The sequence below is a fragment of the Nycticebus coucang genome, chromosome 2 (genome assembly GCF_027406575.1).
Source record: "Nycticebus coucang isolate mNycCou1 chromosome 2, mNycCou1.pri, whole genome shotgun sequence".
Taxonomy (NCBI): Eukaryota; Metazoa; Chordata; class Mammalia; order Primates; family Lorisidae; genus Nycticebus; species Nycticebus coucang.
Genome location: NC_069781.1, coordinates 83,687,206 through 83,703,749, shown reverse-complemented (window position 1 = coordinate 83,703,749; position 16,544 = coordinate 83,687,206). Strand labels below are relative to the sequence as shown.

At 39.9% G+C, this 16,544-nt stretch overlaps 1 protein-coding gene across 1 annotated transcript in view; it reads right to left on the bottom strand.

Moving 5' to 3' along the window:
• Positions 1 to 16,544, bottom strand: part of TMC1 (transmembrane channel like 1) — a 357,992-nt gene that overhangs the window by 26,343 nt on the left and 315,105 nt on the right. The window contains exons 12-14 of the mRNA XM_053575001.1: positions 16,219 to 16,398; positions 15,938 to 16,099; positions 76 to 204 (exon numbers count right to left, since the gene is read on the bottom strand). Coding sequence (XP_053430976.1) covers positions 76 to 204; positions 15,938 to 16,099; positions 16,219 to 16,398 — 471 coding nt within the window. The remainder of the gene's footprint in view (positions 1 to 75; positions 205 to 15,937; positions 16,100 to 16,218; positions 16,399 to 16,544) is intronic.

Sequence of the window (16,544 nt, the reverse complement as noted above, 5' to 3'; positions counted from 1 at the left end):
TGCTTGCACAGGGTATGTAAACGATTACTCACAAAGAAAATAATCTGATAAGAGAAAAATCAGTATTATACTTACATATCCATATTCCAAATCCCAGCACCAGCAGTAATTGCAAAACCTCACAAAACATGCTCTGAGAAAGTCTCCAATGAGGATTGTGACGTAGGTGGTCAGAACATCAGAGACCGTCAGCCGCACAAATTCCTGTTGAGACAGTGTCTGTTAAAACGCACAGTTCTGTTCTCCAGTGGGCCTCGGGTTGACATCAATTTTGTCATGGTTCTAAAAAGTTATTGGCTTAAAGACCGAAATTAATGGTAAAGGGAAAAAAAGATTACACGTATTTAGTAAATGAACAGTGTATTACCCCTATTTCATTAGTCAAAAATAATTATTTGCCATTCATTGTATCAAAAATCTTTTTACTGAGAAATTGTTATGACATAAGCACCAAAACCAGACAGGAAGATGCTGACCATACAGAAGGTTTAAACTGCTGGACCACAAATAACCCTATTTACAAAGTTAAAAGGCAAACTTAGAAAATGTGTTTGTAACATAAATGACAGTTAGTATTCCTAACACATTAAAAATGTTTACAGATCAGCACGAAAATACATGAGAAAACCAATAGAGAAAAATATTGGCAAAAGGCACAAATAAAAAATTCATAGAACATACAAAGAGTCTATTAAAACATTGAAAAATACTAACACCCTACATTGTCAAAATGCAAACTAAAATAATGAGCTGTTAACTCACAGGGTGATAAACGTTTTAGAATCCAGGCTTCTCCATGTTGGTGAGGGTGCAATAAATAGGCACTGGCAGCAACTGATGGGGAAGTTAAACTGGCACAGTGTCAGGGGAAATTTGTTAAGATCTATCACATTTTAAAGTGCTTGGAATGTGACCAAGAAAATTCACATTTAGAAACATATAGTACAGTGGTATTCATAAAAGTGTACAAATCTTTCAGTACAACTATAAAAGTAGTGCTTCTTTCAAATAAAATTTGGAGTAAATTCAAATATACTCTGGAGCAAATTGATTAAATAATAAAAACAAAGCTGGGGGGATCACCCTACCAGACTGTAGCTATACTACAAAGCCAAGTGATTGAAATAGTATGGTATTGGCATAAAAATAGAGACATAGATATTTGGAAATGAATAGAAAACCATGAGATGAAACTAACATCTTACAGCCACCTGATCTTCTATAAACCAAACAAGAACATACGCTGGGGAAAATAATCCCTATTCATTAAATGGTGCTGGGAGAACTGGATAACCACACGTAAAAGACTGAAACTGGACCCACATACTTCTCACCACTTAAAAAAACTGATTCAAGATGGATAAAAGATCTAAATCTAAGGCATGAAACAACAAAAATCCCCAAAGAAAGTGTGGGGGGAAAACGTGAAGATACCGGCCTTGGGCAAGATTTTATGAAGAAGACTTCTGGGGCAATTGCAACAAAATAAATAAATGAAAATTAAACTGAAAAGCTTCTGTACAGCTAAGGAGACAACAACTAATGCACACAGATAACCTTCAAAATGGGAAAAGATATTTGCATGTTATGAATTGGACAAAAGCTTAATAACAAGGATTTACAGAGAACTCAAATTAATCAACAAAAAAAGACCAACAATCCCATATGTCACTGGACAAGAAACATGAATAGAACATTTTCTAAAGAAGACAGAAGAATGGCTAATAAACATATGAAAAAATGCTCATCATCCCTAATGATCAGAGAAATGCAAATCAAAATCACTGTAAGATTATCACCTAACCCCAGTGAGAATGGCCCACATCACAAAGTCTCAAAGCTACAAATGCTGGCATGGATGTGGAGAGAAGGGAACACTTTTACACTGCTGGTGGCACTGCAAACTAAATGCAACCTTTTTGGAAGGAAGTATGACGAGTCCTTAAAGAACTCAAAATAGACCTCCCATTTGGTCCTGTGATTCCATTATTGGGCATCTACCAAAAAAAAAAAATCCTTTTATCATAAGGACATTTGTACTAGACTATTTATCTCAGGTCATTTTTCAATTGTCAAAATGTAGAAACAGAATAAATGCCCACCAACCCAGAAATGGATTAACAAGTGTGGTATATGTATACCATAGAATACTATTCAGCTACTTAAAAAGATGGAGACTTTACATCTTTTGTACTAACCTAGATTGAATTGGAACACATTCTTCTTAGTAAAGCATCACGAGAATGGAGAAGCAAGAATCCTATGTACTCAATTCTAATATGAAAGCAGAAGATGAGCTAAAACAGCAGTTCTCAACCTGTGGGTCACGGCCCCTTTTAACAATGAAAATACATTGTAGCATTAGGAAGGTTGAGAGCCACTGATCTAATTCAAGGTAGGGGTAGGGGGACGAGGGAACTGGGAGAGGGGAGAGGGGAGAAGAGAGGATGATGGGGGGTCAATGTATAGCACACCTCTTGGGGGCAGGACACAATTATGACAGGGACTGTACCTAACAAATGTAATCAGTGTAACCTAATTCTTTGTACCCTCAATGAATCCCAAACAATTAAAAAATAATAATAATCATAAAAGGAAATTAATTAAACAAAACAAAATGAGGGTCCACAGAATGGAATATTGTAAGCTCTGAACTGTATATTCTGAGAATATACTAGAAACCATTGGATTGTATACTGTATATGGGTGAACTATATGGCATGTGAATTATATGTTAACAAAATTTTTTTAAAAGGCTAAAATTCTATAATCTGATAGAAAATGTTTACATATAGTATGCATTCATTCATGAACAAAAAGTCCTATGTGGATATTCACATATGCATATATATTTGCATAGTATGTATATATAGGCCTAGAAAAGGTCTAGAAAGTTAGAAACTGATTACCGCAGTGATTTGGACTTGAATTTGTGTGTAAAATGTTTGTGCTGTGGGTTAGAGGGGAAGTTCACTATCTCCTCACAGAACGCAAAGAACTCACGTGACAATGGGCAATAAATGTAAGAGGAGACATGCAATTATAAATGTTGAACATGATGGTTGATGTTCATGAACCATTCTGTTCCTTCTCCATAATTTGTGCCCTAAAGCTAAAGACACTCGGCATGTGACAATATTTATTTTGACAGAAATACAGAGTGCTCTTCTATAATATGAGAAGTCTTTGGCTTTTATTTCCAGCTACCTATAGTCTCCCCTTTAAAATAACTAATGAGGAAGACTCTTTTCATGGGGCAAAGGGCCATTTATTTGAGTAGGAGTCATGAGGTTGAGTTACAGCCTCATATCTTACAGTGGTGCCTCCTACACCCCAGGTGGTCACACACCACCTTCACAGTTCTTGCCATGTCCAAATACTATCCAAAATATCACTTAACTGATATATCTTTTAGTGCTAATAAAGTTTATTTTTAAAAATATTGTTTCTATTATACACGGGAAGTGTGTATATCATCTGCTATAAATATATAGTACCTGTAAACACAAAAAAAAACAAAAGTAAACACTGAAATTTAAAAATATAACATGCAGTTTTAGCTTTGGCTCCCAGCAAAAGCAGTGCCTGTGACAAGGGCTGGTAAGCCCTAGTACATTTTGGGAAGTGATCTCAAAGTACAGAAGTGGGGAGTGGGAAGACTAAAGCAGCAATGGAGAGAAAGCCTTTCCCCCAAGGTATGGTAGAAGCTGTCACTACTGGGGCAAGCACGTGTCAGCACCTCTGGGAACCCACTTAGTAGGCATGCAAAATAAGCCTCAGGACTGTCCACTCTGGAGACAGAAGAGGGACACATTTATCCACCAGTTCCCATTTCCCGTTAGTCTAAGGTGGCTCTGTACGTATGAACACTCCACGTGGTGACAGCAGAGGATGGCGGGGTAAAGGCGGGGACATGCATGCAGCCAGCCTAGACGCTGTCAGTTGGGGCAGCACGCTGTTCTTTCCTGCAGCAACAGGAGCAGCACATAGGCCACGAGGGAGCGAGGACTCTGCCTATTATGAAAGCTTCTGCATGGTCCAGCTCTCTGTCTCCTCCTCGCATTGATCTTTCCTTTGTCTTCTCTACTCCAGTCCCACCGGCCTTTTTCCAGACCTTCAATCTCCACCCTCCTTCAGCCCACAGTGTCTTTGCACGTGTCCTCACTCTGCTCCATCATTCTTACTTCGCTTCTTTTTTTTTTTTATTGTTGGGGATTCATTGAGGGTACAATAAGCCAGGTTACACTGATTGCAAGGGTTAGGTAAAGTCCCTCTTGCAATCATGTCTTGCCCCCATAAAGTATGACACACACCAAGGCCCAACCCACCTCCCTCATTCCCTCTTTCTGTTTCCCCCCCCATAACCATAATTGTCATTAATTGTCCTCATATCAAAATTGAGTACATAGGATTCATGCTTCTCCATTCTTGTGATGCTTTACTAAGAATAATGTCTTCCACGTCCATCCAGGTTAATACGAAGGATGTAAAGTCTCCATTTTTTTAATGGCTGAATAGTATTCCATGGTATACATATACCACAGCTTGTTAATCCATTCCTGGGTTGGTGGGCATTTAGGCTGTTTCCACATTTTGGCAATTGTAAATTGAGCTGCAATAAACAGTCTAGTACAAGTGTCCTTATGATAAAAGGATTTCTTTCCTTCTGGGTAGATGCCCAGTAATGGGATTGCAGGATCAAATGGGAGGTCTAGCTTGAGTGCTTTGAGTTTTCTCCATACTTCCTTCCAGAAAGGTTGTACTAGTTTGAAGTCCCACTAGCAGTGTAAAAGTGTTCCCTTCTCTCCACATCCACGCCAGCATCTGTAGTTTTGAGATTTTGTGATGTGGGCCATTCTCACTGGGGTTAGATGATATCTCAGGGTTGTTTTGATTTGCATTTCTCTAATATATAGAGATTATGAACATTTTTTCATGTGTTTGTTAGCCATTTGTCTGTCGTCTTTAGAGAAAGTTCTATTCATGTCCCTTGTCCATTGATATAAGGGATTGTTGGCTTTTTTCATGTGGATTAATTTGAGTTTTCTATAGATCCTAGTTATCAAGCTTTTGTCTGATTGAAAATATGCAAATATCCTTTCCCATTGTGTAGGTTGTCTCTTTGCTTTGGTTATTGTCTCCTTAGCTGTACAGAAGCTTTTCAGTTTAATGAAGTCCCATTTGTTTATTTTTGTTGTTGTTGCAATTGCCATGGCAGTCTTCTTCATGAAGTCTTTCCCCAGCCCAATATCTTCCAGTGTTTTTCCTATGCTTTCTTGGAGGATTTTTATTGTTTCATGCCTTAAGTTTAAGTCCTTTATCCATCTTGAATCAATTTTTGTGAGTGGGGAAAGGTGTGGGTCCAGTTTCAGTCTTTTACATGTAGACAGCCAGTTCTCCCAACACCATTTATTGAATAGGGAGTCTTTCCCCCAAGATACGTTCTTGTTTGGTTTATCAAAGATTAGGTGGTTGTAAAATGTTAGTTTCATTTCTTGGTTTTCAATTCGATTCCAAGTGTGTATGTCTCTGTTTTTGTGTCAGTACCATGCTGTCTTGAGCACTATAGCTTTGTAGTACAGACTAAAATCTGGTATGCTGATGCCCCCAGCTTTATTTTTGTTACAGAGAACTGCCTTAGCTATGCGGGATTTTTTCCAGTTCCATACAAAACGCAGAATCATTTTTTCCAAATCTTGAAAGTACGATGTTGGTATTTTGATAGGAATGGCATTGAATAGGTAGATTGCTTTGGGAAGTATAGACATTTTAACAATGTTGATTCTTCCCATCCATGAGCATGGTATGTTCTTCCATTTGTTAATATCCTCTGCTATTTCCTTTCTGAGGATTTCATAGTTTTCTTTATAGAGGTCCTTCACCTCCTTCGTTAGGTATATTCCTAGGTATTTCATTTTCTTTGAGACTATGGTGAAGGGAGTTGTGTCCTTAATTAGCTTCTCATCTTGACTGTTATTAGTGTACACAAAGGCTACTGACTTGTGGACACTGATTTTATATCCTGAAACATTACTGTATTTTTTGATGACTTCTAGGAGTCTTGTGGTTGAGTCTTTGGGGTTCTCTAAGTATAAGATCATGTCGTCAGCAAAGAGGAAGAGTTTGACCTCCTCTGCTCCCATGTGGATTCCCTTTATTTCCTTGTCTTGCCTAATTGTATTGGCTAGAACTTCCAGCACTACATTGAATAGTAAAGGTGACAGAGGACAACCTTGTCTGGTTCCAGTTCTAAGAGGAAAAGCTTTCAGTTTTACTCCATTCAGTAAAATATTGGCTGTGGGTTTGTCATAGATAGCTTCAATCAGTTTTAGAAATGTGCCACCTATGCCTATACTCTTCAGTGTTCTAATTAGAAAAGGATGCTGGATTTTATCAAATGCTTTTTCTGCATCTATTGAGAGGATCATGTAATCTTTATTTTTGCCTCTGTTAATATGGTGGATAACGTTTATAGACTTGCGTATGTTAAACCAGCCTTGCATCCCTGGGATGAAGCCTACTTGATCATGATGAATGACTTTTTTGATAATAACCTGTAATCTATTGGCTAGGATTTTGTTGAGAATTTTCACGTCTATGTTCATGAGTGAGATTGGTCTGAAATTCTCCTTTTTGTTTGGGTCTTTTCCTGGTTTTGGTATCAGGGTGATGTTTGCTTCATAGAATGTGTTGGGGAAGATTCTTTCTTCCTCAATTTTTTGGAATAATTTCTGCAGTACAGGAATAAGCTCTTCCTTGAAGGTTTGATAGAATTCTGGAGTGAAGCCATCTGGACCAGGGCATTTTTTGGTTGGAAGATTTTTTATTGTTTCTTTGATCTCAGTGCTTGAAATTGGTCTGTTCAGGAGCTCTATTTCTTCCTGGCTGAGTCTAGGGAGAGGGTGTGATTCCAAATATTGATCCATTTCCTTCACATTGTCAAATTTCTGGGCATAGAGTTTCTGGTAGTATTCAGAGATGATCTCTTGTATCTCTGTGGGATCAGTTGTTATTTCCTCTTTATCATTTCTGATTGAGGTTACTAGAGATTTTACTTCTCTATTCCTCGTTAGTCTGGCCAATGGTTTATCTATTTTATTTATTTTTTCAAAAAACCAACTCCTTGTTTCATTAATTTTCTGAATGATTCTTTTGTTTTCAATTTCATTGATCTCTGATTTGATTTGGGATATTTCTTTTCTTCTACTGAGTTTAGGCTTAGATTGTTCCTCTTTTTCCAATTCCATAAGATCTCTTGTGAGATTGTTGATGTGCTCTCTTTCTGTTTTTCGAATGTAGGCATCAAAGCGATGAATTTTCCTCTCAAAACTGCTTTTGCAGTATCCCACAGGTTTTGGTAGCCTGTGTCTTCATTGTTGTTATGCTCAAGGAAGTTAATGATTTCCTGTTTTATTTCTTCCCACACCCATCTGTTATTCAACAGAAGATTGTTTAGTTTCCATGCCTTTGGGTGGAGTCGAGCATTTTTGTTAGAGTTGAGTTCCACCTTTAGTGCCTTATGGTCTGAAGAGATACAAGGTAAAATTTCAATTCTTTTGATTCTGTTGATATTTGTTTTATGTCCCAGGATATGATCAATTTTGGAGAATGTTCCATGGGGTGATGAGAAGAAGGTATATTCTTTATCTTTGGGATGGAGTGTTCCATATGCGTCTATCAAGCACAGTTGTTCTAGGGTCTCATTTAAGTGTCTTATATCCTTGTTTAATTTCTGTTTAGAGGATCTGTCCAGCTCTGTAAGAGGAGTGTTAAGGTCCCCTGTTATTATGGTATTATCAGATATCATATTGCTCAGACTGAGTAAGGTCTGTTTCAAGAATCTGGGAGCATTTAAATTGCATAGATATTTAGAATTGAAATGTCTTCTTGTTGTATTTTTCCCTTGACCAATATAAAGTGACCATCTTTGTCTTTTTTGACTTTAGTTGCTTTAAATCCACATGTATCTGAAAATAAGATTGCAACTCCTCTTTTCTTTTGAATTCCATTTGCCTGAAAAATTGTCTTCCAACCCTTGACTCGGAGCTTTAATTTGTCTTTTGAAGCCAGTTGTGTTTCTTGCAGACAGCAAATGGATGGCTTGTGGTTTTTAATCCAGTCAACCAATCTATGTCTCTTCAGTGGGGAATTCAAGCCATTAACATTTATTGAGATAATTGATAAGTGTGGTAGTATTCTATTCGTCTTATTTTGTGAGAGTCCATTGCTTAGTTTTATCTTTTGCATCAGTGTGGAGGTTAGGTTCTGTCCTTTAATTTCTGAGTTCTTACTTTGCTGCTGATCCATTGTGGTGCTCAGTGTGCAGAACAGGTTGAAGTATTTCCTGTAGAGCTGGTCTTGTTGTGGCGAATTTCCTCAATGCTTGTATATCCGGAAATGATTTGATTTCTCCGTCAATTTTGAAGCTTAGCTTAGCAGGGTACAGAATTCTGGGCTGGAAATTGTTCTGTTTAAGTAGATTAAAGGTAGATGACCATTGTCTTCTTGCTTGGAAAGTTTCATTAGAGAAGTCTGCGGTCACTCTGATGGATTTGCCCCTGTAGGTCAACTGGCGCTTACTCCTGGCAGCTTGCAGAACCTTTTCTTTTGTTTTGCCTTTGGACAGTTTCATCAGAATGTGTCTTGGAGAAGCTCGGTTAGAGTTGAGGCGACCTGGGGTCCGATAGCCCTCTGAAAGCAGTGTGTCAGAATCTTTGGTGATATTTGGGAAATTTTCTTTTATAATATTCTCTAGTATGGCTTCCATTCCTCTGGGGCATTCTTCTTCCCCTTCTGGAATTCCTATAACTTGTATGTTGGAACGCTTCATAAAGTCCCATAATTCTGACAGTGAATGTTCTGCTTTCTCTCTCTTCTTTTCTGCCTCTTTTACTATCTGAGTTATCTCAAAAACTTTGTCTTCTACCTCTGAAATTCTTTCTTCTGCATGGTCTAACCTGTTGCTGATACTTTCCATTGTATCTTTAAGTTCCCTGATTGACTGTTTCACATCCTTCAGCTCTGCTATATCCTTTTTATATTCTTCATATCATTCATCTCTTATTTGATTCTGTTTTTGGATTTCCTTTTGGTTATTCTCCACTTTATTAGCAGTTTCCTTCATTGTTTCCGTCATTTCTTTCATTGTTTTCAACATGTGTATTCTAAATTCCCTTTCTGTCATTCCTAACATTTCTGTATAGGTGGAATCCTCTGCAGTAGCTACCTCATGGTCCCTTGGTGGGGTTGTTCTGGGCTGGTTCTTCATGTTGCCTGGAGTTTTCTGCTGATTCTTCCTCATGGGTGATTTCTTTTATCTGTCTCCTTGTCCTAATTTTCCTTTCACTTTCTCTTGCTCTTTAAGTTCTCGTGCCTGTGGACTAAGGGTTACAGGACCAGAAGGGTGAGAAGGTTGAAGAGCAAAAAAGGGATGAAAGAAAGGAGGACCGAGTGATAAGAAAAAAAAAGAAAAATAGAGAAAGGAGAGGGGGTAGGTAAAAGGAATATTGACAAAAAGAAGAGAGGCACAGAAAGAGGGAGACAGAGCAATATAGGTGTACAGTAGGGTACTGTGATACAACCTTAAAAAAAAACCCACCTTCTGGGGGTGCCCAGTTGGGTGGTTCCCTTGAGGTCAGCAGCTCTTTGCTAACCTGATCAGACACAGTACCCCACCTCCACCAAGTACAGAGGAAAGACAAAAATGCTATAAATCAAACCAAAACAAGCAAACAGAAAACTTTATGGGATAAAATTGGCTGGAAAAACCAAATAATAGCCGTAGAAACACTAACAAAAATGAAGTTCTAATTATTGAAATAGGCAGCAATGGGAAATTATAATTAAACTAGAAAAATTGAGAAAGGAAAAGGATCTGTATGGAAGAGGTTGAACTTAAAAAACAGAACAACAATCAACAATATCAAAATAAACAAAAAAAACAACCAAACCAAAAAAAAAAAAAAACACACACAACCAAAAACAAAGCAGTATGTATATGTTATTGAATATTGTCTGGGCAACACGTGGTCTTCTGGGGTATGAGATGTTAATCACAGTTCTGATACAACTGGAGGCTGCTAGTTTCTCAAACCCCAGCAGGTAGACACCCTAAATCTCTCTTCAGCCCACTTAAAAGGCACTTTGAACTTGTTCACTTACTGAGCAGAAGCTTTCTCAGGGAAGTGCTTGTCACTGGAATCACTGCTGAAGTGGCTATCCACTTACCCTGTGTGTCAAAACTGGTCTCCCTCTGCCCCCAAGGGTTAGGGCTGCAAGGCGGCTCAGACCCCGCCCTTAAGCTACTTGGTCGCTGGGTTACCAGCTCCCACCCAATTCTAGCTCTGCGACCCTGAGGGCGGAGCTTGCCGGGGCAGATCCTCACAATGTCTGCCTGTGACCCAGAGCCTAACACTATTAGCTCCGTCTGGCTCAGCGGCTCAGACTGGGGCCCTAGACAAAGGCCAAAGTTCTCCGCACTCCCGCTCAGGCTCTCCCCAAGGCAGTTCAGCTGAGTGCCAAGTCCAAAGACACCAAAACAGTTCACAGGTAAGGCCTTTCTGGTTTGCAGTCTCGCTGCTACTGAACTTACAGTTGCGGGCGGGTTTAGACGGATTGAACACACACGACCACTTGCCAGTTTTCCACTGTTTTAGTCCTCCTCTTGGGGTCCAGAAGTCTCTCGCTGACTCCCTGTATCCTCTCAGAGGTGATGATAGGCTGATCCCACCAGCCAGAGATGCCTGGAGTCCTATATCCCCAGACTCACGGTGCCCAGATGTAGGGAAGCTGTTACTCGGCTGCCATCTTGTTCCGCCTCTACTTCGCTTCTTTCTTGACTCAGTTTGTGCCACTAACACGCTTCCCTATGACGTTGCTAATTCAGCAAAACTTCCTTCACTTCCTTGACAAGGGCAAGCGCCCTATAAAACGTTCTCAGAGTCCACAAATTTCATCCTTGTAGTGCCGGCTGCCATTGGGAATTTCCAGTTTTGGCCTTTATTTGTTCCCCTTTGTATGTGCCGTGTCTGGCACAATGCCTGCTACTTGGTGTGCCTTCAAGACACGTGGAATAAGTACGTGGTTACTTCTGGGCATAACTTTTTCTCTGTCCCACTTGTGTTCTCCTGCCCTTTCCCCAGGTCATGTCGAGTTCAGATTCTAATCAGTTAGAGGTAGGCTGTCGGGGGGTGGGGGGAGACATATTTTTACGTTTTCACTTCCAGCTATGGAAGACTTCCTCAGGTGAGAAGACTCTTCAGAGTGGCCTGGAAGTCCCCCACCTCCTCCTAATCGGCTGCATCCCAGGGGTTGAAATCCTATTTTTTCCCAAGCATAGAAAGTTATGTGACCTTTCACATAAGATACCTGAAGAGAATTCAAAAATTAAAATTGAAAAATATGTCTCTCTTTATCTCCAGAGAGGATAATCCTGAGGCTTATTTTTGTATGTCTACTAAGTGGGTTCCTGAGCGTGTTGACTTGTGCCTGTAATCCTAGCACTTTGAGAGGCTGAGGCTGGAGGATAGCTTGTGGTCAGGAGTACAAGCCCAGCCTGAGCAAGAGTGAAACCTCCTCTTTGCAAAAAATAGAAAAGTTAGCCAGGTATGGTGATTCATGCCTGTTCTCCTAGCTACTCAGGAAGCTGAGGCAGGAGGATCACTTGAGCCCAGACGTTGGAGGTTCCAGCGAGTTATGATGGTGTCACAGCACTCTAACGTGAGTGACAAAAGAAAACTCTGGCTAAAAATTAAAAAGAAAAATAGTTTATTCACATAGCATGGGAGAAATACAGTTTAGAGAGAGGGGAAATCCAAAACATGCTGACTCAGCACATCTTGGGGCCATGCTCTGCACCCAGCTCCGGGTGTGCTTGTCAGGGGGCAGGTCAGGGAGCCCAGCCTCCCGTTGCGCCTCATGCCTAAAACCTTTGCATGACATCTAGTCAAAGTGTCTGGGCAGAACCAGTCACTAATAGGTAAAGGGAAAACGTCAGGCAAGGAGGGTTAACAAGGTCCACGGGCTGCAGCGTTCCAGGCAGGAGTGGGCAGAGTGTGCACTGAGGCTGATTAGGCTTCTGGGGACAATTCAGCACTGGGGATAAGGACACAACTGTAAGCAGGCTATGAGGCTCGGGTTGGGCTCCTGTCACTGATTGCTGGGAGGTCTGGAGCAAATCGCCTCTCTAACTCTCAGTTTTCTCATTTATAAAATAGGAATCCTGGGTAGTAACGCATCACAGAGGGTAATTTTAAAATTCAAGGAGGTAAGACTTGGCATATGAGAAGTATTAAATACATCTTAGCCAGAGCTGCTATTACCTCCCGCTGTGGCTTTCCCTCCTTCCCCCAATGCAGGCTCAGTATCTGGCATCAGTAGCTACCCCCCAGGAAGGGCTCTGCTTGCTGCCTGCCTATCAAATGCCACTGCAGGTGAGACTGGGAGCACTTGGGAATTTTTATTTTATTTATTAATATTAAATCATAGCTGTGTACATTAATGCGATCATGGGGCACCATACACTGGTTTTATAAACAGTTTGACACATTTTCATCACACTGGTTAACATAGCCTTCCTGGCATTTTCTTAGTTACTGTGTTAAGACATTTATATTCTACATTTACTAAGTTTCCCACTTGGGAATCTTTGAGAGGTAAAGAAGCAGTCAAAATATCTTTTATCTTTTTTTTTTTTTTTAAAGTCTTGCTCTGCCACCCAGGCTGGAGGGCAGCAGCACCATCATAGTTCACTGGAACCTTGCGCTCCTGGCTCAAGGGATCCTCTCACTCCCGCCTTCTCAGTAGCCAGGAACACAGGGGCGCACCACCATGCCCAGCCAATTTCAAATTATCTTATGTTTGAAAGTGAGAGGTCTTTGAGTCCCACCGAATCCTTAAGGAGAGTCAAAGCAGCGGGCATCCATGGAGCAGAGAGGAAACATCTGGAATGTTCTCACAGAACAATGAATGAGCCTTTAAGGTGCATCTACGGCATTAACTGCACAGAAGCTGCCCTTACTATTTATTCTGGAGTCATTTTCTCAGTAATTAAAGGATAGGAATTTTCCGGACACATGGATATGGATATTGATCTCTTAGAAGCCAGACCTGCCGCACTCAGAGATCCATCCTGTCTGCTGTATGTGTTCCCAGCGATTCCACCTGCCTCGTCAACATTCCAGCCAGAGCCCAAACCCTTCCCCAGGCCAGCTCCTGCAGACCTTCCCACAAGGGCTGACTGCTCCTCTGGGGAAGGAAAGATGAAAGAGAAGGAGGAAATCCAACTGCAAATGGCAGCAAGGAAAGACGACGAAGCAGGAAAATCACTACAGGCAGGAGCAACAACAACAAAGGTCGGGACAGGCTGCAGGTCCAGGGGCTCCACGAGGAAGAACTAAGGGAGCGGTATTTCCTCTATTACTTTAAGTCAGTATGTGTGGGAATATCGCAAAAGCTTTTGCATCCAAAATGTAAATATTCTCTTAGTTCGTTAGTTAATCCACCCCTCCTGTCCAGAAGTGGCTGACCGCATATTATCCTGTACAGCTGATTCTATTAACTCTGTTCACCAGGTGCTTACCTGTTAAAGGTTTCTTAGCCCCATACCTGCCTTCTAGAAATCCTACAGAAGAGAACATCTCAAATGTGGTTTGTGGAAACCACATTTTGTACTTTTATTTCCTTTCTTGAATATTATGCTCTAGATTTAGGGAGAAGCTTAGATGTGATAAAAACAGACTCATGTTAAGCACCATGACCTTCCTTCATTTCAAGGAACCTTGAAACATTAAGGTCCACGAAACATTGTGCATTCATTTCTTATTGTGGCTGTAACAAATTACCACAAACTTAGTGGCTTAAAATAAAGCGCTTTTATTTCTTATAGTTCTACAAGTATAAAGTCTAAAATCAAAGTGTACAGGGGGGTAGAATTTACTACCTGCCTTTTCCAGCTTCTTTAAAGGCTACTTAGACCCCTTGGCTCTGGTCCCTTTCTCCTTCTTTTTTTTGGGGGGGGGTAGAGTGCCGTGGCCTCACACAGCTCACAGCAACCTCCAACTCCTGGGCTTAAGTGATTCTCCTGCCTCAGCCTCCCAAGTAGCTGGGACTACAGGCACCTGCCACAACGCCCGGCTATTTTTTGGTTGCAGTTTGGCCGGGACCAGGTTTGAACCCGCCACCCTCGGTATATGGGGCCGGCACCCTACCGACTGAGCCACAGGCGCTGCCCCCCTTTCTCCTTCTTTAAAGCACATCACTCCAACCTCTACTTCCAATCTCCTATTTCAGTTTTATGATTTTGACTTTTTTTGTCTCCAACTTATAAAGACTATTATAATTTCATTAGGCCCACTCAAATAATCCATGATGATTTTTCTAACCAAAGATCTTTAACTTAATCTCATCTACAATATCCATTTTGCCATGAAAATGGAGCTATATTCATAGTTCCAGGGATTAGGACATGGGTAATTTTGGAGGACCATTATTCCTACCATACCCTGAATCACAAGCACCTCTCTACCAAGTACAGACAAGTTTTATTCCATCTCATTTCATTTATTCTATCTCATTCCATTTCATGTCATATTATATTTCATAATGTTCCTATAAAGATGTGTGAAATTTGCATGTCTACAAATCAGATCATTACTTACATGAGTAAGGGATTGAATCTGGTCCCTGAATGTTTCACAAGTAAAGTAAAATAAAATTCTTAATTATACAATACTTTTTATACTCAGTCTTCAATTATATATGTCTAATTACATACATTTACCTTGTTTCCCTCCACAATTGAAATCACAGTTGACTGACTTAAGTTTGATAAGCATCTGATTGAAGCTAAAGATATCTGATTATATACATTCATATTTTATTTAAGTTCTATGAGTTTTATAAGACTAATGATAATTCTTCAATTCTTCTTTTATCTTACAAAAATAAGTGTATCGAGCAGCACCTGTGGCTCAAAGGAGTAGGGCGCTGGCCCCATATACCAGAGGTGGTGGGTTCAAACATGGCCCCAGACAAAAACTGCAAAAAACAAAACAAAACAAAAAAGTGTATTAAAAATTATTGAAATAATTTCACAAAGCCTACATTACTGCTATAACAGAATTATTATCTAACAAACAGAGTCAATGTGAGATATTTAAAAATCTTTGTTCTCAATGAAAAACTAATGCCCCAAATCAGTTCATGAAATGCACATTACTGATGTCAATTCTAATGAAATAAGATCATAAATTCTTCAAAATATAAATCAGATCTTTATAGAAATACGAGAATTGCAGTAGATTTTGTTGTGGGTTTTGTTTTATTTAGTTCACCTTACTTTTCCTTATTGGATAAAAAGCCACATGAAATATTATTTCTTTCTCTGGTAAAAATACCACTTAGTCTTGTACTGGGATCCTTTACAAAATCATCAAGAATGCAAATATCTTGAAATTATATTTCCTTTAACTCTTAAGGGAAAATTATTTGACAGAATTGACAGAATTAAAATTAGTGTATGCTCCCAAAAGAATCTATTTTTTTGTTTTATTTGTTTTGTTTCATAGCACACAAGTAACACTGGAGTTGCATTTAAATACTTGCTTGAGCCTGTATCTAAAGCTGGGTGTTTTATCATGACACAAATAGATAGTAAACATTTCCTCTTACCATTTTAAACTATCCCTTTTTAATATGCAATTATAAAAGGGATATATAAATAATATTACCTCACAGGATGAATATAGAACTGAATGAGATACTATTGATATATATATATGAAATTCAGAGCCAGCACAGAGCAAACATTCAATAAATATTAGCTACTTTTATTAATAAGCAATAAAAAAAAAAAAGACTACTCTTTTGGAAAAAAATACTAACTTTGCTCTGACTCTGGCATCCACTAATTGCCATACACTTTCGTTGGTAACATTACCTGTCCCACCATTGTTTCCCAGCAGGGTCCTCGAGGCACATCTGCAGGGTGAACAAAGAAAGGTGCCCCAGTGCTATTTCCAGGGAGCGATGCATTGTGAGCCTTGATCATGTTGGCTTCCCACAGGGTAATATTGGCCTTTACTAGCTTCTCCTCTTCAATCTGGAAAGCAAAGACATGGAAGCAAAAAGGAAAACAACACAGGTTTCAAAGGCACTTCTGATGATCTCGAAGATGGGAATTTAACACTGACAACAAGAACAATCCAGACACGGGCTTACCTTATTGTTAATCTCATCCATCAAGGCAAGAATAAAGACATACAAGTTGCCTAAGAGAAGAGCAAAAATGCGCACCAGTAGCCATTTCAAAGCAATGAGAGGATGGTAGTCTTCCAGCTCAGCAAACAAGTCAAACAGTGTTGGGCAGAACATCCCCAGGAGGGACATCACCATGTTCATCTACAAGGAGACACAAGAAAGGGACCAGGTTAAAGGTGTTTAGAAAGTATTATTGTGGCTCGGTGCCCGTAGCACAGTGGTTACAGAGCCAGCCACATACACCAAGGCTGGTGGGTTTGAACCCTGCCCAGGCCAGCTAAACAACA